The 27,076-nt window shown below is 57.2% G+C and overlaps 2 protein-coding genes across 4 annotated transcripts; one reads left to right on the top strand and one right to left on the bottom strand.

The window, feature by feature from the left end:
• Nucleotides 1–47: 47 nt before the first annotated feature.
• MYBPC2 (myosin binding protein C2) lies at nucleotides 48–21,455 on the top strand. Its single transcript, XM_081275741.1, has 28 exons — nucleotides 48–189; nucleotides 1,987–2,064; nucleotides 2,533–2,619; nucleotides 2,782–2,930; nucleotides 3,282–3,399; nucleotides 4,028–4,076; nucleotides 4,231–4,290; nucleotides 5,778–5,974; nucleotides 6,212–6,344; nucleotides 7,149–7,273; nucleotides 7,345–7,450; nucleotides 8,781–8,953; nucleotides 10,712–10,877; nucleotides 11,814–11,920; nucleotides 12,206–12,235; nucleotides 12,408–12,547; nucleotides 13,613–13,772; nucleotides 13,852–13,956; nucleotides 14,344–14,532; nucleotides 14,922–15,056; nucleotides 16,897–17,064; nucleotides 17,220–17,308; nucleotides 17,390–17,585; nucleotides 17,791–17,930; nucleotides 18,664–18,823; nucleotides 18,969–19,105; nucleotides 20,369–20,555; nucleotides 21,341–21,455. The coding sequence occupies exons 1-28, from the start codon at nucleotides 171–173 to the stop codon at nucleotides 21,349–21,351; spliced, it is 3,414 nt and encodes a 1,137-aa protein (XP_081131867.1). The 5' UTR covers nucleotides 48–170; the 3' UTR covers nucleotides 21,352–21,455.
• A 137-nt stretch (nucleotides 21,456–21,592) lies between these two features.
• Nucleotides 21,593–27,063, bottom strand: GARIN5A (golgi associated RAB2 interactor 5A). Of its 3 annotated transcripts, none has more exons than XM_081275830.1 (5): nucleotides 26,815–27,063; nucleotides 26,493–26,593; nucleotides 25,930–26,060; nucleotides 23,228–23,317; nucleotides 21,593–22,654 (listed from the first exon to the last, which is right to left on the bottom strand). In XM_081275830.1, the coding sequence occupies exons 1-5, from the start codon at nucleotides 26,855–26,857 to the stop codon at nucleotides 22,312–22,314; spliced, it is 708 nt and encodes a 235-aa protein (XP_081131956.1). In that variant the 5' UTR covers nucleotides 26,858–27,063; the 3' UTR covers nucleotides 21,593–22,311. The 3 variants fall into 3 exon arrangements, with proteins under 3 accessions (XP_081131956.1, XP_081131955.1, XP_081131957.1); XM_081275829.1 differs by having other exon boundaries at nucleotides 26,493–26,611; nucleotides 26,815–27,059; XM_081275831.1 differs by lacking the exon at nucleotides 23,228–23,317 and having other exon boundaries at nucleotides 26,493–26,611; nucleotides 26,815–27,054.
• Between the last annotated feature and the right edge of the window lie 13 nt (nucleotides 27,064–27,076).

The raw sequence follows: 27,076 nt of genomic DNA, 5'->3' as shown, positions 1-27,076 counted from the left end.
TTCTCGCCCTTTAGAGCGCAAGAGGAATGTGGGGCAGCCTTCCGATGCCTCCCGGAGCCTCCTGGGAGTCCCCGGACTTCTTAAAGCCCCCCTCTTTGCGGTCCCACCTGTCCTGCCTAGGGCCTGGCTAGAGGCGGCTGGGTCCGAGGAGCCGGAAGAGGTCCGCAGCCATGCCTGAGGCCAAACCAGGTGGCTACCAGGACCCCTTTCTAAGAGAGGATGGGTCTTCTTTTCTGAATGGGGATTTGGGGCTCCTGTTTTTGTGAGTTGGGGAGAATGGGGTGCTTTCTCTGTGAGGAAATGTTTATTTTTTTTACGTGGGATGGGGGCCCCATATCTGAGTAGGTTGTCCCTGTGTGGAAAGCTGGGGGAGATTCCTTCTTGTGGTAGGTGGAGGTGTTGCATGTCTTTGTAGGATAGGGGGGGTCCCCTCCCCCTGCAAAAAAGAGGTTTTTTATAGCGGATTAGGGATCCATTTCAGGTGAATGGGGATTCTGTGATTGTAAATCAGGGTTCCTTTTTCTCAGTGCGGGTAGGGTCTCTGGCATGTGGATTGGGGAGTCTGCATGGTGGTGGGGTCCTTTGCATTTGGAGGGGGTATCTTCTAGGCAGGGATTGGGCTTCCTCCCTGGATGAAGACTGAATCTTTTTTTTTTTTTTAAGAGAGAGAGAAGAGAATTTTTTTAATATTTATTTTTCAGTTTTCGGTGGACACAACATCTTTATTTTATTTTTATGTGGTGCTGAGGATCGAACCCAGCGCCTGGCGCATGCCAGGCAAGCGCATTGCAGCTTGAGCCACATCCCCAGCCCCAAGACTGAATCTTTTTAGGAGTGATCATGTGTGGGTATAGAGCTTAGAGGTTCCAGTCTGCATGGGACTTGGGACTCTTCTCCAATAAGGAGGAGGAGAGCCCTCTTTCCATGGGAATTGGGGCTGCCCTGTGGAGGAATTAGGGGATCTTCTTGGAATAGGAACCCAAGATCTTTCTTTTTCTCTTTTGCAGTTCTGGGGATCAAACCTAGGGCCTTGCATTTCCTGAGCAAGCACAGTGCCACTGAACCACACCCAGCCCTGGAGCCCTTTCTTTATGTACAGTTTGGGAGGTCCCTCTTCCAATGGGACTGGAGGGCACTTCTCTATGGAAGCATGGGCTCCCTCTCTATGAGGAAGTCTGCACAGGAGACAGGCCCTGGGTGGTGGACCTCTTCCTGGCGTGTTGTGTCCCCTGGCATCAGGCCAGCCAGGAGTGGGGTGGGGGTCCAGCCCCTTTCTGCCCCTGCGCCCCCATGGAACCAGCACCCCAGGAGAAGGCTGCTGTGGTCAGCAGGAGGTGTCCAGTTTCTAGCCTAGAGGAAGAGCTAATTATACCCCCAGAAACCAAAAGGTCAGGGCCCAGTGGCCTGGGTAGCTGGGGCACCACCTGCCTGGGGTAGGGGAAACCTGATCTCACAGCCTCAGGATTAGATATAAATTTACACCTAGGATGCCCACCCCCCACTTCTGGGTCTGAGGGAGGGGGGCTGGGGCCTGGACCCCTGGGTCTGAGGGAGGAGGGCTGGGCCTGGACTCCTGGGTCTGAGGGAGAGGGATGGGGCCTGGACTCCTGGGCCTGGACCCCTGGGTCTGAGGGAGGAGGGCTGGGCCTGGACCCCTGGTCTGAGGAAGGAGGCTGGGCCTGGACCCTGGGTCTGAGGAAGGAGGCTGGGACTGGACCCTGGGTCTGAGGGAGGAGGCTGGCCTGGACCCTGGGTCTGAGGGAGGAGGCTGGCCTGGACCCTGGGTCTGAGGGAGGAGGCTGGGCCTGGACTTCTGGGTCTGAGGGAGAGGGATGGGGCCTGGACTCCTGGGCCTGGACCCCTGGGTCTGAGGGAGGAGGCTGGGCCTGGACCCCTGGGTCTGGGGGAGGAGGCTGGGCCTGGACCCTGGGTCTGGGGGAGGAAGGTGGCCAGCACATGCTCAAGTGTGAACATTTCCTATCTCAGCAGCCAAAAAGGTCCCAAAAGGCAAAGATGCCCCCAAAGAAGCTCCCCCTAAGGAGGCTCCTGCAGAGCCCCCCAAAGGTGAGAGGGTATCCCTGGCCTGTCATCCCGTCTCCCTCTTGCAGTCCTCTGTGCCCTCTCTCCAGCCTCTTCCTGGTCTTTTTCCTTTGGTCTGTCCCCACACAGCACCAGAGGTGACCAGCCCTCCCTGCTCACAGTCTGCCATGGCTCCCTAGTGCTAGGAGAGCGCCAGCCCCTCAGCCTGGCCTCAGGCTCCCATCAACTGGCTAGTTGGTCACCACGCCCTGCCCAGCTCCGAATGCCCCAGTCCATCTTTAAGCCTCTCCTACCCCAAAGGACCATTTAGTCTACACCCTCTGGTTCACAGATGGGGAAGCTGAGGCTAAAGGGCTGGGGGAGTCTAGTTAGGTCACACAGGCAGCTATAGGACACACGGTCTTTCCCAGTTCAGGAAAAGCCACTCTGCCCCCATGCCCTGCTGCTCGACCCTAGCCATTATCTGCTACCCTAATCCTGTCTCCTGAGCAGAAGCCCCACCCGAGGACCAGTCCCCGACTGCTGAGGAGCCCACTGGCATTTTCCTGCAAAAGCCAGACTCTGTATCAGTGGAGACTGGTGAGGGGCCTGAAGGAGGCTGGGCCTGGGCCCCTGGGTCTGAGGGAGGAGGCTGGGCCTGCACCCCGGGGTCTGAGGGAGGAGGCACTGGGTCTCTCAAGCTCACAGTCCCCCTCTGAAGAGTTCTGGGGATCCTGATGGCTCTCCCTTCACCCAACCCAGGAAAGAATGCTGTGATCACAGCCAAGGTGAACGGGAAGGAGCTTCCTGCCAAACCGGCCATCAAGTGGTTCAAGGGCAAGTGGCTAGAGCTGGGCAGCAAGAGTGGGGCCCGATTCTCCTTCAAGGAGTCCCACGACTCTGCCAGTAATGTGAGGACTCCACAGTATGGGGGTGCGCGGGTGGGCCGGGGGCTGAGCAGGCCTATTATCTGAGGCACAGCTGTGGCCTGGAGCCCCCTGGGTGGAGGCTCTGTTGAGCAGTGGGGGGTGTTTGGGGTTGGGTGTAGTGCACTTGAGTGTGGTCATTTGGGCCCAGGAGTCAAGACTGTCCAGCCAGGAGAGACTGAGCTGGCCACTGGGTGCTGAAGCCCCTGTGCTAGGCCTTCAAGGCCCCTGGGTGGGGTAGGGGTGAGGACTTGGGCACAGTTCTGAAGTGGGCTTGGGGGAGGTGAGGGGCTGTGGGGTAGTCCATGTATCCACACCCCTGGCCCTGGCCCCCAGGTGTACACTGTGGAGCTGCACATTGGGAAGGTGGTACTGGGGGACCGTGGGGATTACCGCCTTGAGGTCAAAGCCAAGGACATCTGTGACAGCTGTAGCTTCAACATTGATGTGGAGGGTACGCTGGCGGGGGTGTGGTGGGGTAGAGGTTTGTGGGTCTGGGCTTGGGGGTGTAGGGAGATTGTGGAGACATGTGGGGAGGCTGGGTGTGTGGATCTGGGAGTAGAGATCCAGGGTTCATGGTATTCAAAACCGGGGAGACCATCCACAGGCTAGAGGAGGAGGAGCAAAGTGTTCAGGCATGTGAAGGCCTAGGAGGTGAGCAGATTTCAGGCTTGAGTAAGTGGGATCAAGGCTTGGGGGATGAGGGTGTCCTGGTGTAGAGAACGCGGGGGTGTGGGCTGAGGGCGAGGGTATAGGGGACGAACAGGAGGCTACACATGGGGGCACAGGTATAGAGCTCTGAGGGCATTAGGGAGTCTGAGCTCAGGACGTGGGGCACTTAGATATGAGGGGTGCAGAGGATGAGGCTGCCCAGCCCCCGGAGGGAGCGGTGCAAGCTGCCGAGGGACAGTTCTGGTGGCCAGGGATGTGAGTGAGTGGGACTGGGAGTGGAGGGGCCAGGCCCAGGCAGGAGGGTGTGCTGGTCCAGCAGGCAGGGGAAAAGGGCCTGGAGAGGAGCTCCTGTTCTTAGATCAGCCCTCGCCTCCAGCTCACCTTCCCTTTCCCCAATTGTCCCCTCCCAGCACCCCGTCAGGACGCCTCTGGGCAGAGCCTGGAAAGCTTCAAGCGAACGTAAGTGGTTCTGGATTCTGGGGAGAGGGGATCTCCTGGTGCCAAGGATCATGGGCGGTGGGAATGTGGGAGAAGGGAGGATCATGGAAGACAGGGAGTGGGGGACCCCAGGATGACTCTCAGTGAGGTTCATTTCCCCTCTCAATGGCCACAGGGGTGAAGGGAAGCCAGAGGATGCAGGTGAGCTGGATTTCAGCGGCCTGTTGAAGAAGAGGTGAGCCCACTTCACAGAGGGGAGTTGGGGACCCAAGGGAGGAGGATGGCGGCGAAGCTCCACTGCCTGTTACTTCCAAATTCTCCCGGATTCTCTGCTTCTCCCTCCATCATCTTCTCCCTCTGTTCAGTTCCTACCTGCCAACCCATCCAGTCACCTGTCTATTCACTACCCACCTACACACCTGTTCCCCTTGCCCCTGCCCACAACCTCACCCAGTCCACCACCTGCCCACCAATTAGCCTACCTACTCCTCTTTAACCCATGACCCCACATCCACTCTCCTGCTCACTCAGGCTCCAGTTCACTTCCATATCCACCCACTCATCCAACCAACCATCTGTGCATCCTCTTGTCCCACCCACCAGTCTGTCCATCCACCTACCCATCCATCCATCCACCCACCCATTCATCTATCCATCCACCCATCCACTAATTCATCTATTCACCCATCTTCCCATTTCTCAATATCCCCACTCACATATCCCTCAATCTACCCACCATCTTTCCACCTGTCCATCCACCTAATTGCCATTATGCTCAGCCATCCATGTCAGTCCATCAGTTCATCCTGCACCTCCCTGCTTCATACACTTCTCCACCTGATGAGGTCCCTTCCTGTCCTCCTCTCCACCTCCTGTCCATCCTTACATCCATCCACCTTCCCACCTTCCCATCCATCTAGCCATCTGTACCCTCTCTCTCTCCCAACCATACCCAGTATCCTATCTGCCTATCTACTCATCCCCCATCTGTCTCTAGACGTCCTTCTACCAACCGTTCACCTCTCCATTGACACATTGCATCCCCCACCGGTAGCTCTCTGTTAGATTGAACTGTAGGAAATCAGTGTTCTCTAGGTCAAAAATGACTGAATGATGGCCATGTCATGCTGCCCCATGTAGTGCTCACCGCCTGCTGATCAACCTCTCCATCCCCCACTCCCCCACCTACCCCATAACCAACCCCATTTACTAATCCACTCACCCGTTTCCCTGGCCAGTCAACCACTGCCTGGGCCACCTCCCATCAACAGATTCACCCAGCTGCCCAACATTTCTGGCTAGCCACCAGCCCCTCCCCTCACCCAGCCACCTGCCGCCAACCGCCCGCCTGTCTTTCTGCCTCCCCATCCATTGACGCATCTGTCACTCACCCGTGGCTCTATATTTGTGTGCCGCTCCTCTGTCCTGTGGGGGCAGTGCTGGAAGGGTGGGTGGGTATGTGACCGCCAGGCTGGGGAGTGGGGCCTTCCTCTTGAGGGCAGTAGCATGGGGGCTGTGAGAGCTCTCAGCAGCCTAGGGATGGCATCTGAGGGGCCCTGTGGAGAGGGCAGGAGGCTGGAGGACAGAGGCCTAGGAGAAGGCTGGGATGGGACAGTGGAAGGCCAGAGAGAGAAGGTGACTTGGGTAAGTCCCACAGCAAGCAAGCAGAGGAGACGCTCACCTTCTCACTCCTGGTGGCTTTGGCCTGCCTCCCGCCCCCAGGGAGGTGGTCGAGGAAGAGAAGAAGAAGAAGAAGAAGGACGACGACGACCTGGGCATCCCCCCGGAGATCTGGGAGCTCCTGAAAGGGGCCAAGAAGAGCGAGTACGAGAAAATCGCCTTCCAGTACGGCATCACCGACCTCCGGGGCATGCTGAAGCGGCTCAAGAAGGCCAAGGTCGAGGTCAAGAAGAGCGCAGGTCAGCACTCTGAGCAGAGGAGGCCCATCCACAGGGACCCCAGCACCATGGGCACCTGCTGTCTGGACACGGGGCCTATCTTGGAGACCCCGGTCAAGGAGTAGTTGAATCTTGCTCTCAGGGAGGTTCACAGGAGGCCCCTGACCTTGACCTCGGAGAGCCCGTGGCCTGGGGAGGGAGATGTGGCTCCTCCTGGGTGCCCAGGGTGGTAGCCCCTGTGCTTCTCTCCACGTCCAGCCTTCACAAAAAAGCTGGACCCCGCCTACCAGGTGGACAGGGGCAACAAGATCAAGCTGGTGGTGGAGATCAGCGACCCAGACCTTCCTCTCAAGTGGTTCAAGAACGGCCAGGAGATCAAACCAAGCAGCAAGTACGCGTGGGGCTTGCTGCCTGGTTGAAATCCAGTCCAGAGAGGACACCCAGCAATAAGGATGGTTTTCTTTTTTGGCTTTGGTATTTTTTTCTATAATAAGCTCCTCCCCCCAATACTGGGGCTGTGGAACCTAGGGACACTCTACCATTGATCTGCAACTCTAGCCATTTTTATTTTTTATTTTGAGACAGAGTCTCCATAAGTTACTCAGGCTGGCCTTGAACTTGTGATCTTGCTGCAGCCTCCCAAGTTGCTTGGATTCCAGGTGTGCAGCACCACACCTGGCTATAATGAGCATTTTTTTTTTTTTTGGAGTGGGGTATTGGGGATTTAACCCAGGGGCAATTTACCACTAAGCTACATCCCCAGCCTTTTTTATTTCATTTTATTTTTTAAATTTTGAGACAGGGTTTCACTAAGTTGTTTAGGGACTCACTAAGTTTCTGAGGCTGACCTCAAATTTGCAATCCTCCTGCCTCATCCTCCTGGAAGGAGCCCACATGACTTCCACTCACATTCCACTGGCTCAGACTTAGTCTTCTGTCCATCCTTGAGCAAAGGAAGCTGGAGAAGGTAGTTCTCTAGGTGGGTGGCCATGTGCCCCTGCTCAAAGGAAGGGAGGGAGGATGCCAGTGGACGGTTGGTATTTTCACTCTGGTTGTTCACATAATGAAATGGGCTCTCTACCGCTCCCACACACCTTGACTTGGAGAGGGACATGTGTTCTGAGAATAGTTGGGCAGAGCTGCCTGGGGCAAGGCCTTCCTCTGTGCCCGGGTTGAGGTGAGCTTTCTGCGCCAGGTACGTGTTCGAGAACGTGGGTAAGAAGCGAATCCTTACCATCAATAAGTGCACACTGGCCGACGACGCGGCCTACGAGGTGGTTGTCAAGGATGAGAAGTGCTTCACGGAGCTGTTCGTCAAAGGTGAGTGTGGAGAGGGGTGGAGCTCTTTAGGGGGACCCGACACCACTGACCTCCGTCCCCCCACCACACAGAGCCTCCAGTCCTGATCGTCACACCCCTGGAGGACCAGCAGGTGTTTGTGGGCGACCGTGTGGAGATGGCGGTCGAGGTGTCAGAAGAGGGTGCCCAGGTCATGTGGTGAGTGACCTTGACCCCTGAGCTCCAGATAGGTGTCTCAGCCCTGATCCTGATGGGCGCTGGCACCACCAGGGACGTTCCTGACCCTTACCCAGGGCTTCTTTCTGGGACTTCTGACCTTGACCCATCATTTTCAGGGTGTATTCCTTGGTCCCTGTCGTTTGTTAAATATTTATTCATCCATGTGGTCCATCATCTGTCCTTAGGTCTGGCTACTCATCTACCTTCCCTCCACCCGCCCCATTCATTAATTCATCCATCGGCCCATCCACCTACCTCCTCATCTATTCAAGGAGATCCCCCACCCTCCATCCACTCATCATCCCCGAATTCCCCTTTCCCTCCACCCATCTCCCATCACCCTGTCACACACTCACCTCCATGGATTCACCCATCATTGCCTTGTCCATTTGAATGGTTCTCTAACCCTCCATCCGCTTATCCACCCTTCTACCCACTTGCCCTCCTTCTGCCCCTTCACTTATCCATCCACATATTGATTCACCCATCCAGCAAATATTTATTAAGCACCTATAGCAGGTTGTGCTCTTCTACTAAAAACATATCAGGGGGCTGGGGATGTGGCTCAGTGGCAGAGCACTCGCCTAGCACTTGTGAGGCCTTGGGTTTGATCCTCAGCATCACATAAAAATAAGTAAATAAAATAAAGGTGCCCATCTACAACTAAAAAAATATTTTTAAAAAATCAGCCTGGTGCCTACCTCTGTGGCCCTTATAATCTGGAAAATTGGTGGCGTGTGTGTGTGTGTGTGTGTGTGTGTGTGTGCACGTGCGCGCGCGCACATGTGTGTAAGGAGACAGGCAGGCATTAATCACATTTCATGCAAATAAATATACAAGTTCTTCTTTGACAAGTGATAGTTCTCCTTTGACAAGTGATTGAGAGGAGCAGAGAGATGCTGTAGCCTTTTCAAAGGGGGAAGGGACTCGGGAGTCTGGCAGGCTTCCTGGAGGGGCCCTTCCTGGGTTGCAATTGAGTGCGATCTGTGTGACAAGGTGGCAGGGTGACGTGGGAGGGGATCCCAGTGGGAGAAGCACCATGAACAGGAGTCAGTGTTGGACATCTCTCTGAGAGCATCAGGTTTCCACTGTGCTCTGACCTCTACCCATGGCCTCTTTCTGTGTCCCTGACCTCTCCCCTGACTTCCCCTGGGACCCTGCCAGCCCTCCAGATGTCTCTACCATCCCCTGTCTCCCTTCCTCCTGTGACCTTCCCCCAGTCCCTCTGCTCTGGTTCCCCAATCACCTCCAAGACCAGGCCCAGAGCTGAGCTGGCCCCTTACACCCCCTTTCATGTTCGTCCACCCAGGATGAAGGACGGCGTGGAGCTGACGCGGGAGGACTCCTTCAAGGCCCGGTACCGCTTCAAGAAGGACGGGAAGCGTCATATCCTCATCTTCTCCGACGTGAGCCTGGAGGATGGGGGCCGCTATCAGGTCATGACCAATGGCGGCCAGTGTGAAGCTGACCTCATTGTGGAAGGTGAGGGCTCGGGCGGTGGGGCCTCTCCTTGCAGCCCCCCATGGCCTGGGCCCCAAATCTGGGAGTTGAACCGGATCCTCCCACCCTGCCTTCAACCCCAGGCAAATCCTGTCTGTCCCATCTTCAAAGTACATCTTCAGCGGCCCCTTCCTGGCCCAGGCCCCTGTCGCCTCGTGCCTATAGCAGTCTCCTCACTGGCTGCCAGGTCCATACTCGTCTCCTTACAGTGACCTCTCTACACCTCATGCCTTTGAGGCAGCCTTGTTCACCCAAACTGTGGTGAACACTGAGCACCAGGTGTCATCCAGCTCACAGGCACAGTTGGTGACATCCTGGCTGGGATTTTGGTTCACAGTCATGTAAGGTGTCACCGCTGGGAGATGTTGGGAGAAGGGTCCAAAGGACTCTGCATTGTTTGTGCGAGTTGCTCGAGTCTGTAAGTCTATACAAATGAATGGCGAAAACAAACCAATAAGCCCAGTTGGTGGTGCATGCCTGTGATCCCGGCGACTATGGAGGCTGAGGTAGGAGGATGGCAAATTCAAGGACAGCCTCGGCAACTTAGACCCTGTCTCAAAATGACAAGTGCAGGGTGTCTCTCAGTGGTAGCATGCTTGCCTGGCATGTGTGAGGCCCTGGGTTCAAGACCAGCACTGCAAACAAACAAAACCCCAACAAACCCTGTCACCCGTGGGCCAAGGAGATGACGGGATGTCCCTGCGTTACCATAATAAGTGACAACATGGAGCCCATGTGGTGGCATGCACCTGTAACCCCAGGGACTCTGGAGCCTGAGGCAGGAGGGTAGTGAGCTTGTGGGCAGCCTGGGCAATTTAGAGCATCCCCATCTCAGAAAAAGAAAAAAAGGAAAGAAGAGAGCTGAATTTCCTGGAATGGAAGGATGGATTTCCAAGATCAACTGACAGGTGACAAACAAGTCACCATATGTATAAAGACAGAGAAAGAAGAGAAGAACGAGCACGCGCCCCGTGCTCCAGGTTTGCAACCCCGGGTTCCAGCAGCCATGTCCCTCGGGCCGGCAGCTGAGCTGAGCACACAGACCCTTTCCTTGTCGTTATCCTGTGACCATCTGAAGTGCATACTTCTGTTGTGTCGGGCTGTGCAGGTCGTCCAGAGATGACTGAGAGCACAGGGACCCGAGGTTAGGCACAGACACTGGAACATCTGCCGCTCTGGTATCTGCAGGGAGCCTGGAATTAATGCCCTGCCAATCCTGAGGGACAGGGATGTGTTTGCTTTTACAGCTGCAGAGGGGATCAGGATGGCTGGAAGAGCGCCACTCCCCTGTCTAAACCCTATAATCACTTTGCTCTAAATCGGGCATCTTATTTAATAAGAGACAAGCATTCGAACGCAGTCTCCTCTGGTGGCCCCTGTCCCACTCAGAGACAGAGTCCTTTTATTTTTTATTTTTTTCGGTACTGGGAGTTGAACTGAACCTAGGGCCTTGAGCCTGCCGGGCAAGCGCTGTGCCACTAAGCCACCCCCACCCCACCTGGGGCCCCCCCGCACAGAGTTCCCTCTTCCTGGGAGTCTCTTCTGCATCCTCAGTGGATTCTTCCCATGCCACCTTACTCCCTCTCATGGTGGGCCTTGTTCAGCCTCCTCCAGGACAGGACCACCCAGGGCCAGTGGTGGCTTCCGAGTGGTTGGGCTGCCCTGCAGGGCCAGAGCCTCGGGTGCGCATGAGTCTGCGGGCCATCTGGAGTAGTGACGGCCCGCCTCCCTTTTGCTCAGAGAAACAGCTGGAGGTCCTGCAGGACATCGCGGATCTGACCGTGAAGGCCTCGGAGCAGGCTGTGTTCAAGTGTGAGGTGTCCGATGAGAAGGTGACCGGCAAGTGGTACAAGAATGGGGTGGAGGTGCGGCCCAGCAAGAGGATCACCATCTCCCACGTAGGCAGGTGAGGAGCGCGGAGGGCCGGGCGCGGTGGGTGTCACTCCGTGGAGGCTGTGGGCCCTCTTCCTGGTTCACAAGAGCCAGGGCTGACTTCCTGTGAGTGTGTGGGTTGGCAGGGGGCCTCCCTCCTGCCTGTGTGGCCGGCAGATGTCCCCTGGTCCTGCCTGGGCTCCGTGAGGACCTCAGCTGGGATGGTTCAGCTGACAGCGCTCTGGTCCATGTGGCCTCCCGTCCAGGAGGCGAGTCTTGGCTATTCCGTGGCAGAGGCAGAGGCCACACGAGAGGCAGAGGTCCCCAGAGAGTGGAGAAGTGAAGGTGGGCCCAGTGGCCTGTGCTGGGAACTATCCTAGTGTCACTTGCCCAGACCAGGCTCAAGGGGTGGGAGGAAGACAGCAGCTCGTGGTGGGGACAGGCCTGGCCACAGGGCCATGTGTGGGGGGAGCCTGGGGCCATGGGGATTCCGGCTAGGACAGCAAGAGGCTGGAGTTCAACAGGTGCACATCACACCTGAGATCAGCACCTGCCACCTGCAGCATGCAGCCGCGCCCTCCTGGTTTTCTCGGCAATACTCCTGAAGGACGCAGACTTTCTCTGTGTTCTGTGTAAGGAACCAGGAGTGCTAAAGACAGCTGTCCTAACATCTGTAGGGCACTTGCTGTGTGCCAGGCACCTCTCTAGATGCTGTTCAACAACCCCTACGTACAGTGTTATCATCACCCCTATTTATGCATGAAGAAATGGAGGCACAGAGAGATTGAGTAACTTGCCCAATGTCACACTTCTAGTAAGTGGGACTCAAACCCAGGCCATAGCACCCTAAAGCCATGAATAAAAATGATGGGCATGTAGATTGCACTGAGGAGGGTGATTCGCACGCTGGCATTGAAGGAAGGAGCGGGGGGCAGACCCACCTCCCCACCCTGCTCCCTCCACCCTTCAGGTTCCACAAGCTGGTGATTGACGATGTCCGTCCTGAGGACGAGGGCGACTACACGTTTGTGCCTGATGGCTATGCTCTGTCCCTCTCCGCCAAGCTCAACTTCCTGGGTAAAGATGCCCCTTCCTGTGCCCCAGAGATACAGAACACACCCTCCCAAACCTGAGGACCCCAGATGCCTCCCTGTGGGTGAAGTGTCCCTAACGTACAGCGCATGTCACGGAGCTGGGGGGGGTCAGATGAGGTGATGGGAGACAGCACAGTTACACCCAACGGGGAGCGGTGGCACCAGTTCCCAGGGTTTCTGCCACATGTTCACCTCTGTCTCTGGGCTGTGAAGGTGGGAGGAGGGTGCTGACGGCTTCAACCTAATCGCCGTCTTTCTGCTCTTCCAGAAATCAAGGTGGAGTACGTCCCCAAGCAAGGTGAGGACCAGGTCTGCTCTGGTGGGCTGGGAACCCACGCTCAGCCTGAGGGAGGGGGCTGGGCTGGCCCCTGGGCCCCGGCCACTCTGGGAACCCAGCTTCTCAGGGGCTGCTCTCGTGGGCTGGGGTCTGACTGCCTGTCAAGATCCCTAGTGTCTTTCTGCACCTCCAGAACCACCGAAGATCCACCTGGACTGCTCGGGGAAGACCTCAGAGAACACCATTGTGGTTGTGGCTGGGAACAAACTGCGGCTGGATGTGGCCATCACAGGGGAGCCCCCTCCTGTCGCCACCTGGATGAAGGGAGATGATGTAGGTTGGGGCTTCTGCCGTGTTTCTCTCCCTCTTAGCTCTGCTGGGTGAGGCCAGGCAAGTTTCTTGCCCTTTCTGAGCCTCAGTTTTATCCTGTATGAAATAAGGACAAGGATTCCTTCTTCATGGAGTTGTTTTGAAGATTGGAGAATTATATTTGTACACTACCTGGTAGGCGCCTGGCACAGGGTGGGTACTCCTTCCATTGTCTACCCAACAGCTAATTAATCAATGGACCAACTGGGTCACCCATCCAGTAACTCATCCAACCATCCATCCTTTCATGCATCAGTTAATTGATTAATTCATCCATCCATCCACTCGTGAAATAATTAATTCGTTTGACCATTTAACCATCTATCAATTCAGTTATCTATGCATTCATCTAGAAACTCATCTGTTTAGCTAGATATGCCTCTATCCATCTGTCCATCCATCCATCCATCTTCTCATCCACCATTGTGACCATGTATGTACCAGACCCTGGGTCGGTTCTGTGCTCGTTTCCCCTTCTGTAAAGTGGACAGACTAGCTTAGTCTGCGCTCACTTGCTCATTCACTCACCAGCATCCTCTGAGGCTTCCTGGGCCAGGCTCTCTGGTAGTGCCGAGGTTGCAACCATGCATCAGACGCAGCCGCCGCCCCTGCGGGCCTTCCCTCTTGGAGAGGCAGATGTGAGCCAAGCAGCAGTCGCCTAGGGTTCTGGGGCTGAGAAAAAGGGAGCGAGCAGGAGTCCAAGGATAGGGAGGGATGCTCACGTTCAGCTGGGGGCTTCCAAGAGGTGACTTCTGGGTGTCTAAGAGGATCTAGCTGCATGCACAGGGAACAGCCTTGCAAGACCTCGGGGACCAGACCATCTGGTGTTTTTTAATGAGGGACAGTGTTTGGAGGGTGAGAGGACTGTAGGGAATGGTGGGCTGTGTGCAGACCTGAAGGGCCCCTGGGCCTCACGCAGGCCTCACGCAAACTGGGCGAGGGGAGCCCCTGCAGGATTTTGAGCACAGGAGAGACAGGGCAGGCCTGGGTGGGGAGCTGACGCAGCAAGGCCATCTGCTGCCTGTCCAGGTGTTCTCAGCCACCGAGGGCAGGACCCGCATCGAGCAGCGTGTGGACTGCAGCAGCTTCGTCATTGAGAGTGCTGAGCGCGCTGACGAGGGACGCTACACCATCAAAGTCACCAACCCCGTGGGCGAGGATGTGGCCTCCATCTTCTTGCGGGTTGTGGGTGAGCAGAGGGCCAAGGGCCGAGCCAGTGAGTGGCTCCCTGCTGTCTGGAAGGGTCACCTGACTCTCTCGTCTCCCAGATGTCCCAGATCCCCCGGAGGCTGTGCGTGTCACATCGGTGGGAGAGGATTGGGCCATCCTGGTCTGGGAGCCACCCAAGTATGATGGGGGACAGCCAGTCACTGGTGAGTGCCTGTGGGCCATTCCCACAACCCTGAGCTGCCTTAGTCTCTGCTGCTCCTTGATGATCTCATGGGCCTGGGCCTTGGGTCCACCTTTGATGGAAACCCAGGTCTCTGCCTGTCCAACACTGTTCTTCATCCCGACAACCCGGGACAGGCCTGGGACTTTCTATGCACCGACCCCCTGACTCATGACCTGTGACCTTCTTGACTCCTGACCCTATGAGGGGTGGCCTTGGAGTGCTTTGTAAGCCAGAGACCAACCCAAGACCTGTGGCCTCAGGCCTCCATGGGCCATGGGAGCCTTTTGATGGCACCTTCACTGTCCCAGTGGCCTGTGACCCCACGACCTCTCCATGATCCCCACCCCTCTGCTTGGGGAGCCCTCAGGGTACCTCCTGGAGCGGAAGAAGAAGGGCTCTCAGCGCTGGATGAAGCTGAACTTCGAGGTCTTCACGGAGACCACCTACGAGTCCACCAAGATGATCGAGGGCATCCTCTACGAGATGAGGGTCTTTGCCGTCAATGCCATCGGCGTCTCCCAGCCCAGCATGAACACCAAGCCCTTCATGCCCATTGGTGATGCCTCTGGACCCCTCACTGCCCTGTCCCTCTCGCACCTGCACCCTGACCTCTGACCCTACAGACTGCCGATTTCTGGGCCCTCATTGACCCAACCCGTCAACACCCACCCCACCCTCCTCCTCTCCTCTTGATCCCGTGCACTAACCACTGGTCCCCACCACCCTAGACTCGTGCTGATGCCTGAATACCTCGCTGGCCTCTGCCTGCCAGGCGGGCACCAGCCCTGACCTGAGTCAGGCTCCCGGATGACATTCCTTGCTCATGCACTTTCAGCCAGCCCCGCGACCCCCTTCCCAACCAGCTGACTCCACCTCTGACCCCTGCCCCTTTCTGCTGACCCTGACCCTTCATTTACCCCACACCCCTTTCCCTGGCTCCTACAGCCCCCACGAGTGCACCCCAGCACCTGACGGTGGAGGACGTGACAGACACCACCACCACGCTCAAGTGGAGGCCCCCGGACAGGATCGGGGCCGGCGGCATCGACGGGTACCTGGTGGAGTACTGCCTCGAGGGCTGTGAGTGCCCTGGCGGGGTGGTGGCCCACGGGGGCCCCAAAGGGAGCCCTGTCCAGGGAGCTGATAGGGGTTGGGCAGCAAGAGGCGCCTGGGGAGGGAGCCTCTCGCCCCATGTCTGTACTGGCGTGGATTGCAGGAAGGACGGGTCAAGCCAGACCCTCAGGCCAGCTTCTCCTCTCTCCCCGTGCCCTCGCACAGCAATGGCTCTTCATGTGTCCTTCTGTCCTTCCAGCCATTTGTCTACTACACATACCTACATGCTTCCCTCTTTCCTTCCATCCAGCCATATTTCCTTCTTCCTTTTCCTTTTTTATTTCTCCCTCTCTCTCTTTCCCTCCCTCCCTCCTTTCCATCCTTCCTTCCACTTGCCCAGTCAGTCATCTGTCCATCCTTCTTTCCATTGGAAAATCTTTTGGATCATCCAGCTACTGATCCATCCATCCATCCACCCATCCATCATCCATCCACCCCCAACCACCCATCAATCCACCCCCCAACCACCCATCCATCCACCCACCCATCCATCCATCCATCCATCCACCCATCCATCCATCCATCCATCCACCCATCCATCCATCCATCCATCCATCCACCCACCCATCCATCCATCCATCCACCCATCCATCCACCCCCAACCACCCATCAATCCACCCCCCAACCACCCATCCACCCACCCATCCATCCATCCTCCATCCACCCATCCATTCACCCATCCATCCCCCACTCATCCATCCATCACCCACCTACCCACCTATCCATCCTCCATCCATCCATCCATCTCCCACCCACCCATCCACTCATCCACCCATCCATCCATCCTCCATCCACCCACCCATCCACCCATCCATCCATCCCCCACTCACCTACCCATCTATCCACTCATCCTCCACCCACCCATCCATCCACCCACCCATCCACCCACCCACCTATACATCATCCATCCAGTAACATTCTCACCCATGTATCTATCCACCCACCCACCCAGCCAGCCAGCCAGCCTTCCCTTTCTTCTTCTACCTGTGTGACTGCCTGCCTGCCGACCTATCTACATATTGTCTCTCCACCTGTCCATCCATCATCCATATTTCCATCCTCCACTTCTCCACTGGCCCCTGAACACTCACTGGACACTGACTGTAGCCAGCCCCAGGGCCACAGACGTGGAACTGTCTCTGATGTGGCCAGTCACTGGGAGGCCTTAAAGCCAGGCAGATATGGCTGCCCTCCTGTCCCTGTGCTTTGTGCCTGTGTGGCCCTGGCTGAGACTTCAGGGTCAGCTCCTCCCTCCTAATATGGCGGAGGGAGAGCCCATCCTGACAGGTACCTTCCCCCTGCCAGCCCTCTCCACCCTGTCTGACCTGGCTGATCCCCTGTGCCCAAGCCTGGTGCTCTGGAGCTGGGCCGGGAGGGCTCACACCCCTGGTGGATGCTCTGACCCTCAGTGCCTCACCCACCTAGAGGCGGCAGCACAGGTGGAAGTCCAGGGAGCCCTAGCCTCGCTGCCTGCTCGGGCACCCCTGGGTGTGGCTGCCCAGCCTTCTCCTGCTGTGCCCTCAGAGTGGCCCCTGAGCAGAGCTCAGCAGTGCCTTGGTTCTGCTGCCCAGGCTGCCTGGTCTGAGCCTCTCTGGGCCTCAGTTTCCTTGTCCTTAAAATGGGGAGACCATGGGTCAAAGCAAGGTGGACACACTCACGCATGACTGCCCTGAGGACCCTCACAGGAACGCTGGGCAATACTCAGTATTGGCTGTGCTGGGGCGCAGGTCACCAGAGGGACAGTGAGCAGGGGGCGGGGCAGCTTGGAGGCCGGGACTGAGGCACCCGCCTGGCACTTCTCTTGCAGCCGAGGAGTGGCTTCCTGCCAACAAGGAGCCCGTGGAGCGCTGTGGCTTCACGGTCAAGGATCTCCCAACCGGAGCCAGGATCCTCTTCCGGGTGGTTGGGGTCAACATTGCAGGTCGCAGTGAGCCGGCCACCCTGGTCCAGCCCGTCACCATCCGGGAGATTGTGGGTGGGTGACCCAGCCCTCCTAGAACCCAAGTCAGTGACATCCCATCTGCCCTGGCTGTGTGGTCACCAGGGCCTCCCCCAGACAATCTCACCCATTCTGTCCTTCAAATGACCCCTCGGCCGTGCGCTGAGCCCCCACCTGGGTCTTACCCTCAGAGCAACCCAAGATCCGCCTCCCGCGCCACCTGCGCCAGACGTACATCCGCAAAGTGGGCGAGCACCTCAACCTCGTCATCCCCTTCCAGGTGCCCGGGCTGGGGCGGGACGGGCGGCTGCGGTGGCCCCACGGTGCTGCAGGCCCCTGACCCCCTGGCCCGCTCCCCCAGGGCAAGCCCCGGCCCCAGGTGGTGTGGACCAAGGGCGGAGCCCCCATCGACACCTCGCGCGTGCACGTGCGGACCAGCGACTTCGACACGGTGTTCTTCGTGCGCCAGGCGGCCCGCTCCGACTCCGGGGAGTACGAGTTGACCGTGCAGATTGAGAACATGAAGGACACTGCCACCATCCGCATCCGGGTCGTGGGTGTGCAGCGGGTGGGGGTGGGGCGGGGGGCGTGATCCAGGAGGGGAAGGGCGGAGGGGGCAGGAGGGGAGGTGTGAGGGGCGGAGGACGGGTGGGAGGAGGTGAGAAGGAGGAGGGAGGAGGTTTGGGGCACCAGGATGGGTGGGCGTCTAAGGGGAGAGGACTGAGGGGCCGTGTGGACAGCGGCCACGGGGCCTCCTTCCAGAGAAAGCAGGGCCCCCGGAGAACGTGCAGGTGAAGGAGGTGTGGGGCACCAACGCGCTGGTGGAGTGGCAGCCCCCCAAGGACAACGGGAACAGCGAGATCACCGGCTACTTCGTCCAGAAAGCAGACAAGAAAACCATGGTGAGAGGACGCAGGGCGGCGAGAGCGGAGCCCAGGGCCCCATTCACCAGGGAAGGAGGCGAGAGTGGGCGGGGCGGCAGGGGCTGGGGAGGCCCTTGAGGCTGAGGGCTGAGGCTTGATGCAGCTCTTTTTGGGTTGAGATAGACTTCACAGAACAGAATTGGGCAGTAACCATTTTACTGACTGGTCCTTTGTGGTGCTGGGGATGGAACCCAGAGACCCCCACCCCTGCCAGGCAAGCGCTGTTCCACCAAGCCATACCCCAGGCCCCAGAGTTCCAGGAGCCCTCGGGGGCTTCTAGCACATTTCCAAGGCCTGCAGCCACCACCTCCATCTAGTGTGAAGGCATCTCATCACTCCAAAAGGAGACCCGTCCCCATTGGCAGCCCCCACTTCACCCACCAGTCCCCAGAGGCTGCCCACGTGCTGTCTCTATGGACTCATTTGCTCTGGACATTTCACATGAGTGGAATCAACTTGGGACTTCAGTAGTCTGGTTTCTTCACTGAGCACAGTGTCTTCAGAGTTCACCCTGGTGGCCCTCGTCACTGCTTCTCTCCTTTTTAGGGCTGAATAATATTCCATGATATGAGGGATGTCGTTTTGCTAATGTCTCCCTTGATGGCCATGGTGAATAGCGCTGTTGTCAATGGCAGGTCTTCTCAACCCTCCCTGACCCTCCTGTGTCTGTGTCCACTTGTGTATGTTCCCCTGTCCCCTGTCCCCACACTAGGAGTGGTTCAACGTCTATGAGCACAACCGCCACACCAGCTGCACTGTGTCCGACCTCATTGTGGGCAATGAGTACTACTTCCGAGTTTTCACTGAGAACATCTGCGGCCTCAGTGACTCACCTGGGGTCTCTAAGAACACGGCCTGCATCCTCAAGACAGGTGCTGCCACCCTGTCATGGGGCCCCGTTACCCCTGGGGCTCCGAGGGAGGGCACCTGGGCACAAGGTGGAGCTGGCCAAGTCTGTTCCTTGGCCGGGGCTGGGACCGTCTAGATGGGCCATCTTACTGGCATCTCTCTCACCAGGAATCACCTTCAAACCCCTCGAGTACAAGGAACATGACTTCCGGACGCCTCCCATGTTCCTCACGCCTCTAATCGACCGGGTGGTTGTGGCTGGATACTCCGCGGCTCTCAACTGTGCTGTCAGAGGCCACCCGAAGGTGTGGGGGCAGGCTGGCCTGCAGGTGCCCCTGTGTGGGCCCCGTGGGGACTCTCCCACAGCCCAGGCCCATCCACAGCTCTTCCTGTGGGAATCACTCCCTGTGACCCACTTCCTGTTCCCCTCCTCTGGCCAGAGCCCAAGTCAGACAGTCATCTCCCTGCCTCTTCTCTGCTGTGTGACCTCCAGGGGGCAGCTTGTCTTGGCAGCCTGAGGAGAGGCCACTTGGTCTCTTGTCCTGCTCAAGGACACACATGGGTGCCTTGGACACAGAAACCTGGTGGGGGGTCTAAATCTGCAAGGAACCCCCCGGGCTTCCCGCTGCTCTCTGGGAAATATGGACACCTGCAGCCCTGAGCTCCAGGAAGCCGTGCAGACCCCGGGGCTGGCCGACTCCAGCTCAGGGGCCAAGGCTGACTGCTGCCTGTTTCTCCCAATTAAGTTTTATTGGCGCGTGGGCCACATACATTCGTTTGTATTTTGCAGCACAGCAACAGAGCTGAGCAGTTGTGACAGAGACCTCGGGGGCACAAAGCCTGACATAGTTATGATCTGGCCCTTCACAGGGAGGCATTCGTCAGCCCCCCTCCAGTCACTCCCTCCGTCGTCCCCTCCCCTGCTCCCACACCCACGGCTCAGCCCTTTCCGCCAGGAGCTGACACGATGCCTCCATTTGCTCCATTTAGTCTTTCGAGGCTTTTTATGTACTAGACAAATAGGACAAGAAGTTCCTGTCCAAGAAGTTTGGGATCAACAATCAACTGAGGGTTGATCCAAAATCACCCAAATAATATAAAACTACAAAGGGTGACAAGAAATGCAGGCAGTTCTGAAAGAGTAGTGTCCCTGTCCCAGGGCAGGGGTCAGGAAGTGACGCGAGCTATGGAGTGAAAGACAAGCAGGTGCTAACCAGAGAGGAGAGGAGGAGGGACACTATTGAAGAGGGAATGTCAGTGTGGAGGCCCGATGGAGCACATCTGGTCATTTCAGGAACAGCACCCAGCCAGTGCCTGGAGGGTGGGGGCAGAGAGTCATGGGGTCAAGTCACGTCAGGCTGTGGGCTGCTATGCTGAGGACAGTGGGAAGCCCTCACCACTACCTGTGCAGTGGGGTACAGAAAAGGAGACTGAGGGTCAGAGAATGGAAGTTCAAGGAAACTGGCAAGGAGGTGGCCCAGCAGGATTAGAAACCAAACCTGCCTCCTGAGCCCGCCTGCCATGGCCCAGGGCACGCCCTGAGTTGGCCTCTTCTCCCTCCTTGGCAGCCCAAGGTGGTCTGGATGAAGAACAAGATGGAAATCAGGGAAGACCCCAAGTTCCTGATGACCAACCACCAGGGGGTCCTGACGCTGAACATCCGCCGCCCTTCGCCCTTTGACGCGGGGACTTACTCCTGCCGGGCCTTCAATGAGCTGGGGGAGGCACTGGCCGAGTGTAGGCTGGATGTCCGAGGTGAGGAGGGGTCCCCACCCCGGCCGACCCCACCTGACTGGGGCTCTATGCCAAGTGATGCTAGACCCAGCCGGCCTGGCCCCGGGGAGGCCCTGGGCGCAGGGCTGGGCCCGGCAGCAAGGGGCAGTGCAGGCAGGGAGGGGCGCCTGCACACCTGGCCAGAGCTCAGTGAGGTTTCTCCAAAGGGGAGGAGGACAGAGGCGGAGAGGAAGGAGAGCCCAGCGAGTGTCCCCAAGGCCTCCATCAGGCCTGGGCCTATGTGGGGAGAGGCGCTGGGGGCTGAGCGAATGGGATGGCCGTGGAGCCCCTGCCCTGATGTTGTGACAGCCCGTAAGATGCCCCCTCGAGGGACTCAGTACACACGGTGCCTCTTTAACACTCTTCCAACCTCCCCCGTCTGGGGCCTGGAGCCAGTCAGGGGCCAGTGCAGAGGACACTACCAGGTCCCCCAGGGCTGTACTCAGTGGTGACCATCCAACAGAGAGAAGACTCTCACTGCAGACCCTCAGCAGGGGCTCAGAGGGACTTCTCTACACCCAGGCAGCTGCAGTTCCAGACTGTTGCTCTTCTGGGGTCCCCAACATCCAACATTTTTCTGTCCCTTCTAACCAACTGAATCTTTTTAAAAATGGCCTGACCTCAGGAGTCCTGTAGCTGTCTATAGCAGAACAGCCTACTCTGGGGTGGAAATTGGGCAGGGACAGTCGATGGATGGGAACATGTCATGTGGCCACAGCTGGCAAAGGCACCTGGAGATCTAGGCACCTCTCTCATTGTCCCCACAGTGCCGCAGTGAAACCGTCTCCAACCTGTGGAGGTGACCAGCCTGACTGCAGCCCGAGAGCTCTGCCTCTGTCCCCTCCTCTACTTATCTCACACAACAAGACAGTGTTGCTTGGACTCTCACGTGTCTTTCCTTGAATCTGTTCCCCTGCCCCCTCCAGTCCCCCAGCTCTCTGGGTGGGTAATGTTGGACTAGCGGCCACCACCATGGGGCTGTCACAGTGAACCATGCCAGCACTGGGGCTGCCGTCTTGCAGCAGGGACTTTAGGGGGCAACCAGAGGCCATGGCTTGTGGTTGGAGCTGTAGAGGTGCAGCCCGTATGCAGGAGCCTGGGCCCAGCTACCAAGAGCCAAGGGAGGCAGGCTGGCCGCAGCTGCAGCTGCAGTAATCGAAAATGAGCCACAGGCCCAGCCCGGAAGGCCATGCTCCTGAGGGAGCCATGTGGCAGTGGTGGGCACCGGGTTTTGACAATGGCCCAAGGAGCTGGGTGTGGCTGGGTGCGGCTGACCGGAGACCCCGCGAAGTGCCTGTGGTGGTTAATTCTTAAGTGGACGATCTTTATTAAGCTTTATAATTCATTTGTTGGCCCTGAGGTCTTTTGGTGACCTCGAAGGATGTTGGCAGAATCACAGTCCCCAGAGTTCAGAGGCCTGCGGGTCAAGTCTGACTTCTGTGGCTTGGAGCTGGGTGGGGAGAGTGTCTCTCAGCGCTCTGACCTGCAGGGGTGTCTGCTGGGGGTGGGTGGGCCTCTGGGCGGTGGGGGAGGCAGGGGAGCCCGGTGCAGCACCCTCAGGGTCTGGGGGGGCTGCTCCTCGCCTGTCCCGGCCTTTCTGGGAGTGGTCATCTGGCGTGGGAGCCCAGCTCTTCAGGTGCAGGCATCCCTCCCGCTGGACCCATTAGCAAGCTAGAGCCACCTAGCTAGGAGTCGCAGGTCCTGCGGCCCCACCCTGCTGTCTTCTACTCAGACACCCCTAAGGACCAGGAGAGGGTGAGTCACCTGGACTCTCACACCCAGGCGCCCCGCCCCTCACCTCCTCCCCGCCCATCCGCGACTCCCCGTCGTCGTCACCGTCGTCGTCCTCCTCCTCCCCGTCGTCCTCCAGCGCGTACTCCTGTGTGAACGGCACAGCTCCCTCAGCCGAGTGGAAATGCAGGCGGTAGAGCAGCCGCACCCACTGGCCGAACTCTCGGTCGCGGGTCTCTGGCGGGGCCCGCAGCTGCAGGTAGAAGGCACGGCCAGTGCGGAACTTGACCTTGAGCTGCCGGCGGCATTCATCGTGGACGAACAGCTGGACGAACTGCAAGGGAAACAGCCTGCGCCGGCGGGCGGGCGAGAGGGCGGGCTCAGGCGGCTCTGCTCACCGTCCAGCCTGCCCCCCCCCCCTGCGACCCTCTGCTCGGGAGGCTTGGGTTTGACTTTCATTGCGTGTTGAATTAAGCTCATCCCAACCTCCTTCCAACCTCCCATCCCTTTTGTCTCCGCTGGGCCTCTTCCTGAACCCCGGACCCGAACATGCCTATGTGACGTGCCCGTTTGGACAGTGGATCGACCACGGTCCCACGATGTGTTCAGCAACCACATCCCTGAAGCCCTCCCCTTCTCCAAATCTGCCCCTCTGGGTCTTCACGTCTTGGCTACATCCCTACACTTGCTCTGGGAGTTGTCCTTAATTCAACTTTCTTTTCCATACCCGTATCCTATCCTGCCACCAAATCCTGATGGCTCCACCTCTAAAACATACCCATAATCCAACCTTCTCTAACTCACGGCCACCCTAGTCTTCTCATTTCCAGGGCTTTGCCAGGCAGGCTTACAACCAGTTCCCCATGAGGCCGCCAGAGGGCGCCAGTTAACACTTTACCTCCACTCTGCGCCAAAAAGCTCACCTGAAGTCCAAGTTCTCACCACGGACCACAAGACCCTGTGGGATCTGATCTGCTGTTATCTCTGCACCTCCATCCACACCAGCTTTCTCTCTGTCCATAAACACAGCCGGCTCTGACATTCCCCAGGACCTTTGCACAGGCTGTTCCCTCCACCTGAAATCCTCTTTCTCTAGTCATTTCTGTGATTCCCCTATTCATCTCCCTCATCTCTCTCTTGGGCAATCCTTCTCAAGGAGGTCTTTACCACTGAGCATCTACCACTAAGCTACTTTACCACTGAGCTACGGCCCTTTTTATTTTGAGACAGAGTTGAATTTACGATCCTGGCCTACATACAACCACGTCCATCTTCGTACACCTCTCTTGGCCCTCCCCTATCTCCTCACAGACCATACCCTGACCAGCAAATTGCCCTTTATTCTATCTGCCTTGTCAATAGAATGTGAGTGACCTGAGGGCTCTGAGTGACCTGGTCTGGCTTTGTCCAGTGCTGTTTTCCCTGCATCCTGAGCAGATGTTAGCGGGTGCTCAAGGGACACTTGTTACATATGTGAATAAATGAACTGCTCAGGCCCCCAGTTGGACTGAAATTTCAACAAGATGGAGTAGGAAACAGTCACTGGGGGGCTGACAACTTGGCCCAGGCCACACAGCTGAGATTGGGACCAAGTCCTGTGTTCACAACCACAAAACATTCTTAATGACAACTGGGCAGCCACACCCAGCTCTGTTCTGGCAGTGACCTCCAGGAATTGATCTAAGAAGACACCCTCACCCCTGTGCACAGACGTATCCACACAGATGTCCCCTGCCTCGCTGGCTGTAACTCAAAGTCAGTGGACAAAAACCAGTGTCCCGCCGTGGGCAGCTTGACTATGCCCCCACATGGAAGAGGAGCTGCTGGCCTCCACAGAGGGCTGGCTCTGCCAGGTGCTGCTCCTGCACCTCACACCAACTCAGTTTCTCCCCCAACAGCCCTGGAAGTGGCTTCCCCTCATTCCCACTTTCCAGATGAGGAAACGGAGGCACAGAAGGGAAGCTTGGCCAAACCCAGTGAAGAAACCCTGAAGGCAGGATTGAACCCAGACCATCTGCAGGCAGTCTGGTTCAAGGACGTCCCCTGCCACATTGTGACAAAAGCTTGTTCAGGGTGTATGTCCTGGGGGCAGCGTCTAGTGCGGAGGAGGGAGCCCAGCAGGAGGCAGCGTGCACACTGCTGCTGGCACAGAAAGGTGAACACTCGCATGTGCCTGTCAGCCACAGCCCAGGGCTGTACCCTCGGCACCCAGGGTGAGTCCCCAGGCCCTGTCTGCAGAGCAAGCTGCTTGTTTTTCCTTCAGTGGTCCGTTTGGGGCAGGGAGCTTAGGAAGCTGAAGGAGATGATGGAGGGTCAAAGTCTCCCCTCAGCACGTTGCTAGTGATCTCCTGGCGGGTGGTGAGAGCAACTGGGGGACCCCATAAGCTTTTTTTTTTTTTTTGGTGCTAGGGATTGAACCGAGGGACACTTAACCACTGAGCCACATCCCCTGCCTGTTTTATTTTTCTATTTTGAGACAGGGTCTCAGGTTGCTCAGGGCCTCGCGAAATTGCTGAGACGAGCATTGAACTTGTGATCCTCCTGCCTCAGCCTGCTGAGCACTAGGATTATAGGTGTGTGCCACCATGCCCAGCTCACAATTAGCATTTAAGATATTTGAAAAAAAAAAAAAAACACAACAGTGACAGGATAGTGCTTTGTGAAAGTTCTCCACTTAGGTGGGGGGATAACTAAAGGCTGTGAATCTCCAGTAGGCTCAGATACATCCCTTCATTCTTCACTTCTTCCTTTCTTCCCTCCCCCTTCCCTCCTCCTCTCCCCAACCTGCCATCTCTTTCATTAACGACGAGATGTGGTCAAAAAAGTAAAGTCCCTGGCAGCGCTGTCTATAAATTCAGCCGGTGCTTCTGGATTTGCAGCTGGAGTTGGGGGAAGGAGCCTAGGATGGGAAAAGGTATATCTCCTGCCATGTCACTTTTGTCCTTGTATGTGTGTGTTTGGGTGCACGTGTGTCACTGGGGACTGAACCCAGGAGCACTTTACCACTCAGCTACATCCCCAGCCCTTTGTATTTTTTATTTTGAGACAGAGTTGAATTCATGATCCTCTTGCCTCAGCCTCCCAAGTCACTGGGACTACAAGTGTGCAACATGGTGCCCAGTGTGTGTTACTTTTTAATGAAAAAATAAGACCCTGAGGGGCAGTACAGCAGTAACATGGCAGTGGGATTCAGGAATTAGGAGATCTGAGATTACAATGAATGTGACCCCTGGCCCACATGGGACCCTGGGAAACTGTTCTCTTCTCTTAGCCTCACTTTATTTCTTTGGAGGATGGAACTAAGGAGCCCCACCATGAGGATATGAGGTAAAATGTGGCTATGTGCATGGCTCAAGGGCACCTGGCATGTAGTAGGCACTTCATAAATGGTCACTGTCCTGACCTTTGCAGGGTGTTGCTGAGAACTGTCCCTGCCCTGTTGTCTAGTCTCTGATTTCTGGTTCCTGTGGACTGCCCTGTCCTCTTTCTCCTGGATGTACAGCTGCCCAGAGGGCTGAAGCCACCCAGTGCTCCTGGGTGGTCTGGGTGAAAGGAGCTGCTGCCAGAGGCCTGGGTTCCCAGAGCGGGGGGGAGGAAGTGGTCTAGGCCTAGTTGGGACAGTCACCCGAGGAGTTGCAGGCGTCCATTCTCCTTGGCAGGGCCAGCCAACAGCAAGAGGTCTGGGAGTTCCAGGGCTGGACTCGAGGCTGCCACCCCCATGGTGACCTTGTTGGCAACTTCTCCAAACCGGGTCACCTGGGACCAGAGATCAGAGATTAGAGGCAGGATACATGGGAACATTGGAAAGGAACTAGAGGTCAGGAATCTTAGTAGACTACAAGGTCACAAACCAAGGGAGTAAACATGGGGCTAGAGGCCAGATACCTTGGGATTAAAGTCAAGAACTGAGGGTGTGAAGTCAGGGAAACTGAGACAAAGGACTCCAAGGCCAGAGTTCACGGACTAGCCAAAGGTCCAGAGGTATGGGATGGGAGGTGGTCAGATGGCATCAGGTGCAGCTGGAGGTCCACAACTGGGCAAGGATTATGGGGAAATAGCTGGAATGTTGTGAACAACCAATTAAAAAAAAAAAAAAAGAAATAGCTGGAATGGCAGAAATGGGGTTCCCCAAGACAGAAGGATGAAGGTCGGGCCCAGGTTCTGGGCCCAGGTGCCCAGACTTCACACCTGCACGAAGTTGCTCTCAAAGATAGGGAAGTCTCGCAGCTGGTCAAACTCGCCGCTCAGGAGGTGGCGTTGGAGCCGTCCAGGTCGTCCCTTGGGATACGCTGGAAACAGGGGACGTTCTGAGGGACAAAGTTTGAGGGTCTGTTCCAAGAGGTTGAGCCCAGACCCCCCAGAAGGTCGGGCCCAGAGCGGCACAGTGCTGAGGGGATGGTATGGAGTATCTCCGAAAAGCTGACTCCGTGCCTTACTCTGCGCTCACCAGGTCCAACCCCTCCCGGCCTGGCTCTGCCTCCCATGTCCCATCTCACATGTCCCCCCTCACCTGCTCCACCGAGGGCTGGCTTAGGATCGTACCCCCGCTTCATCGCAAAGCCCAGAGCCCTAGTGGGAGCGAAGGGAGGAGCCGGGGTAGAAAACCACACTGCCGAACTGCGAGCGCTGTGACATCATAACGAGAAATCCAGATTTGATGACGTCATAGAAGTTCCTAGAATGGCGGCGTCACCTGAAAAGCAGGCCCTGGAGACCCGGATAAAGGGGCGGCAGCCCGATGACGTCAGGCCCTGGTGCCTGCGGATGCACGC

This window comes from Spermophilus citellus (genome assembly GCF_964194105.1).
Source record: "Spermophilus citellus genome assembly, chromosome: 18".
Taxonomy (NCBI): Eukaryota; Metazoa; Chordata; class Mammalia; order Rodentia; family Sciuridae; genus Spermophilus; species Spermophilus citellus.
The sequence above is the reverse complement of the archived record's forward strand: the minus strand, read 5'-3'. Positions and strand labels throughout refer to the sequence as shown.

Excerpts from the sequence above, each read along its gene's own strand:
- MYBPC2 (XM_081275741.1), top strand. Across the intron at positions 5,975-6,211 it reads CGAGGTCAAGAAGAGCGCAG|CCTTCACAAAAAAGCTGGAC; the intron begins GTCAGCACTCTG and ends CTCCACGTCCAG. Across the intron at positions 13,957-14,343 it reads TGGGGGACAGCCAGTCACTG|GGTACCTCCTGGAGCGGAAG; the intron begins GTGAGTGCCTGT and ends GGGAGCCCTCAG.
- GARIN5A (XM_081275829.1), bottom strand. The coding sequence starts at position 26,857 with ATGAAGCGGGGGTACGATCCTAAGCCAGCCCTCGGTGGAGCAG. Across the intron at positions 26,061-26,492 it reads TTGAGAGCAACTTCGTGCAG|GTGACCCGGTTTGGAGAAGT; the intron begins GTGTGAAGTCTG and ends CTCTGGTCCCAG. Across the intron at positions 23,318-25,929 it reads GGACGCCTGCAACTCCTCGG|AGAGAAAGCTGGTGTGGATG; the intron begins GTGACTGTCCCA and ends GTTTATGGACAG.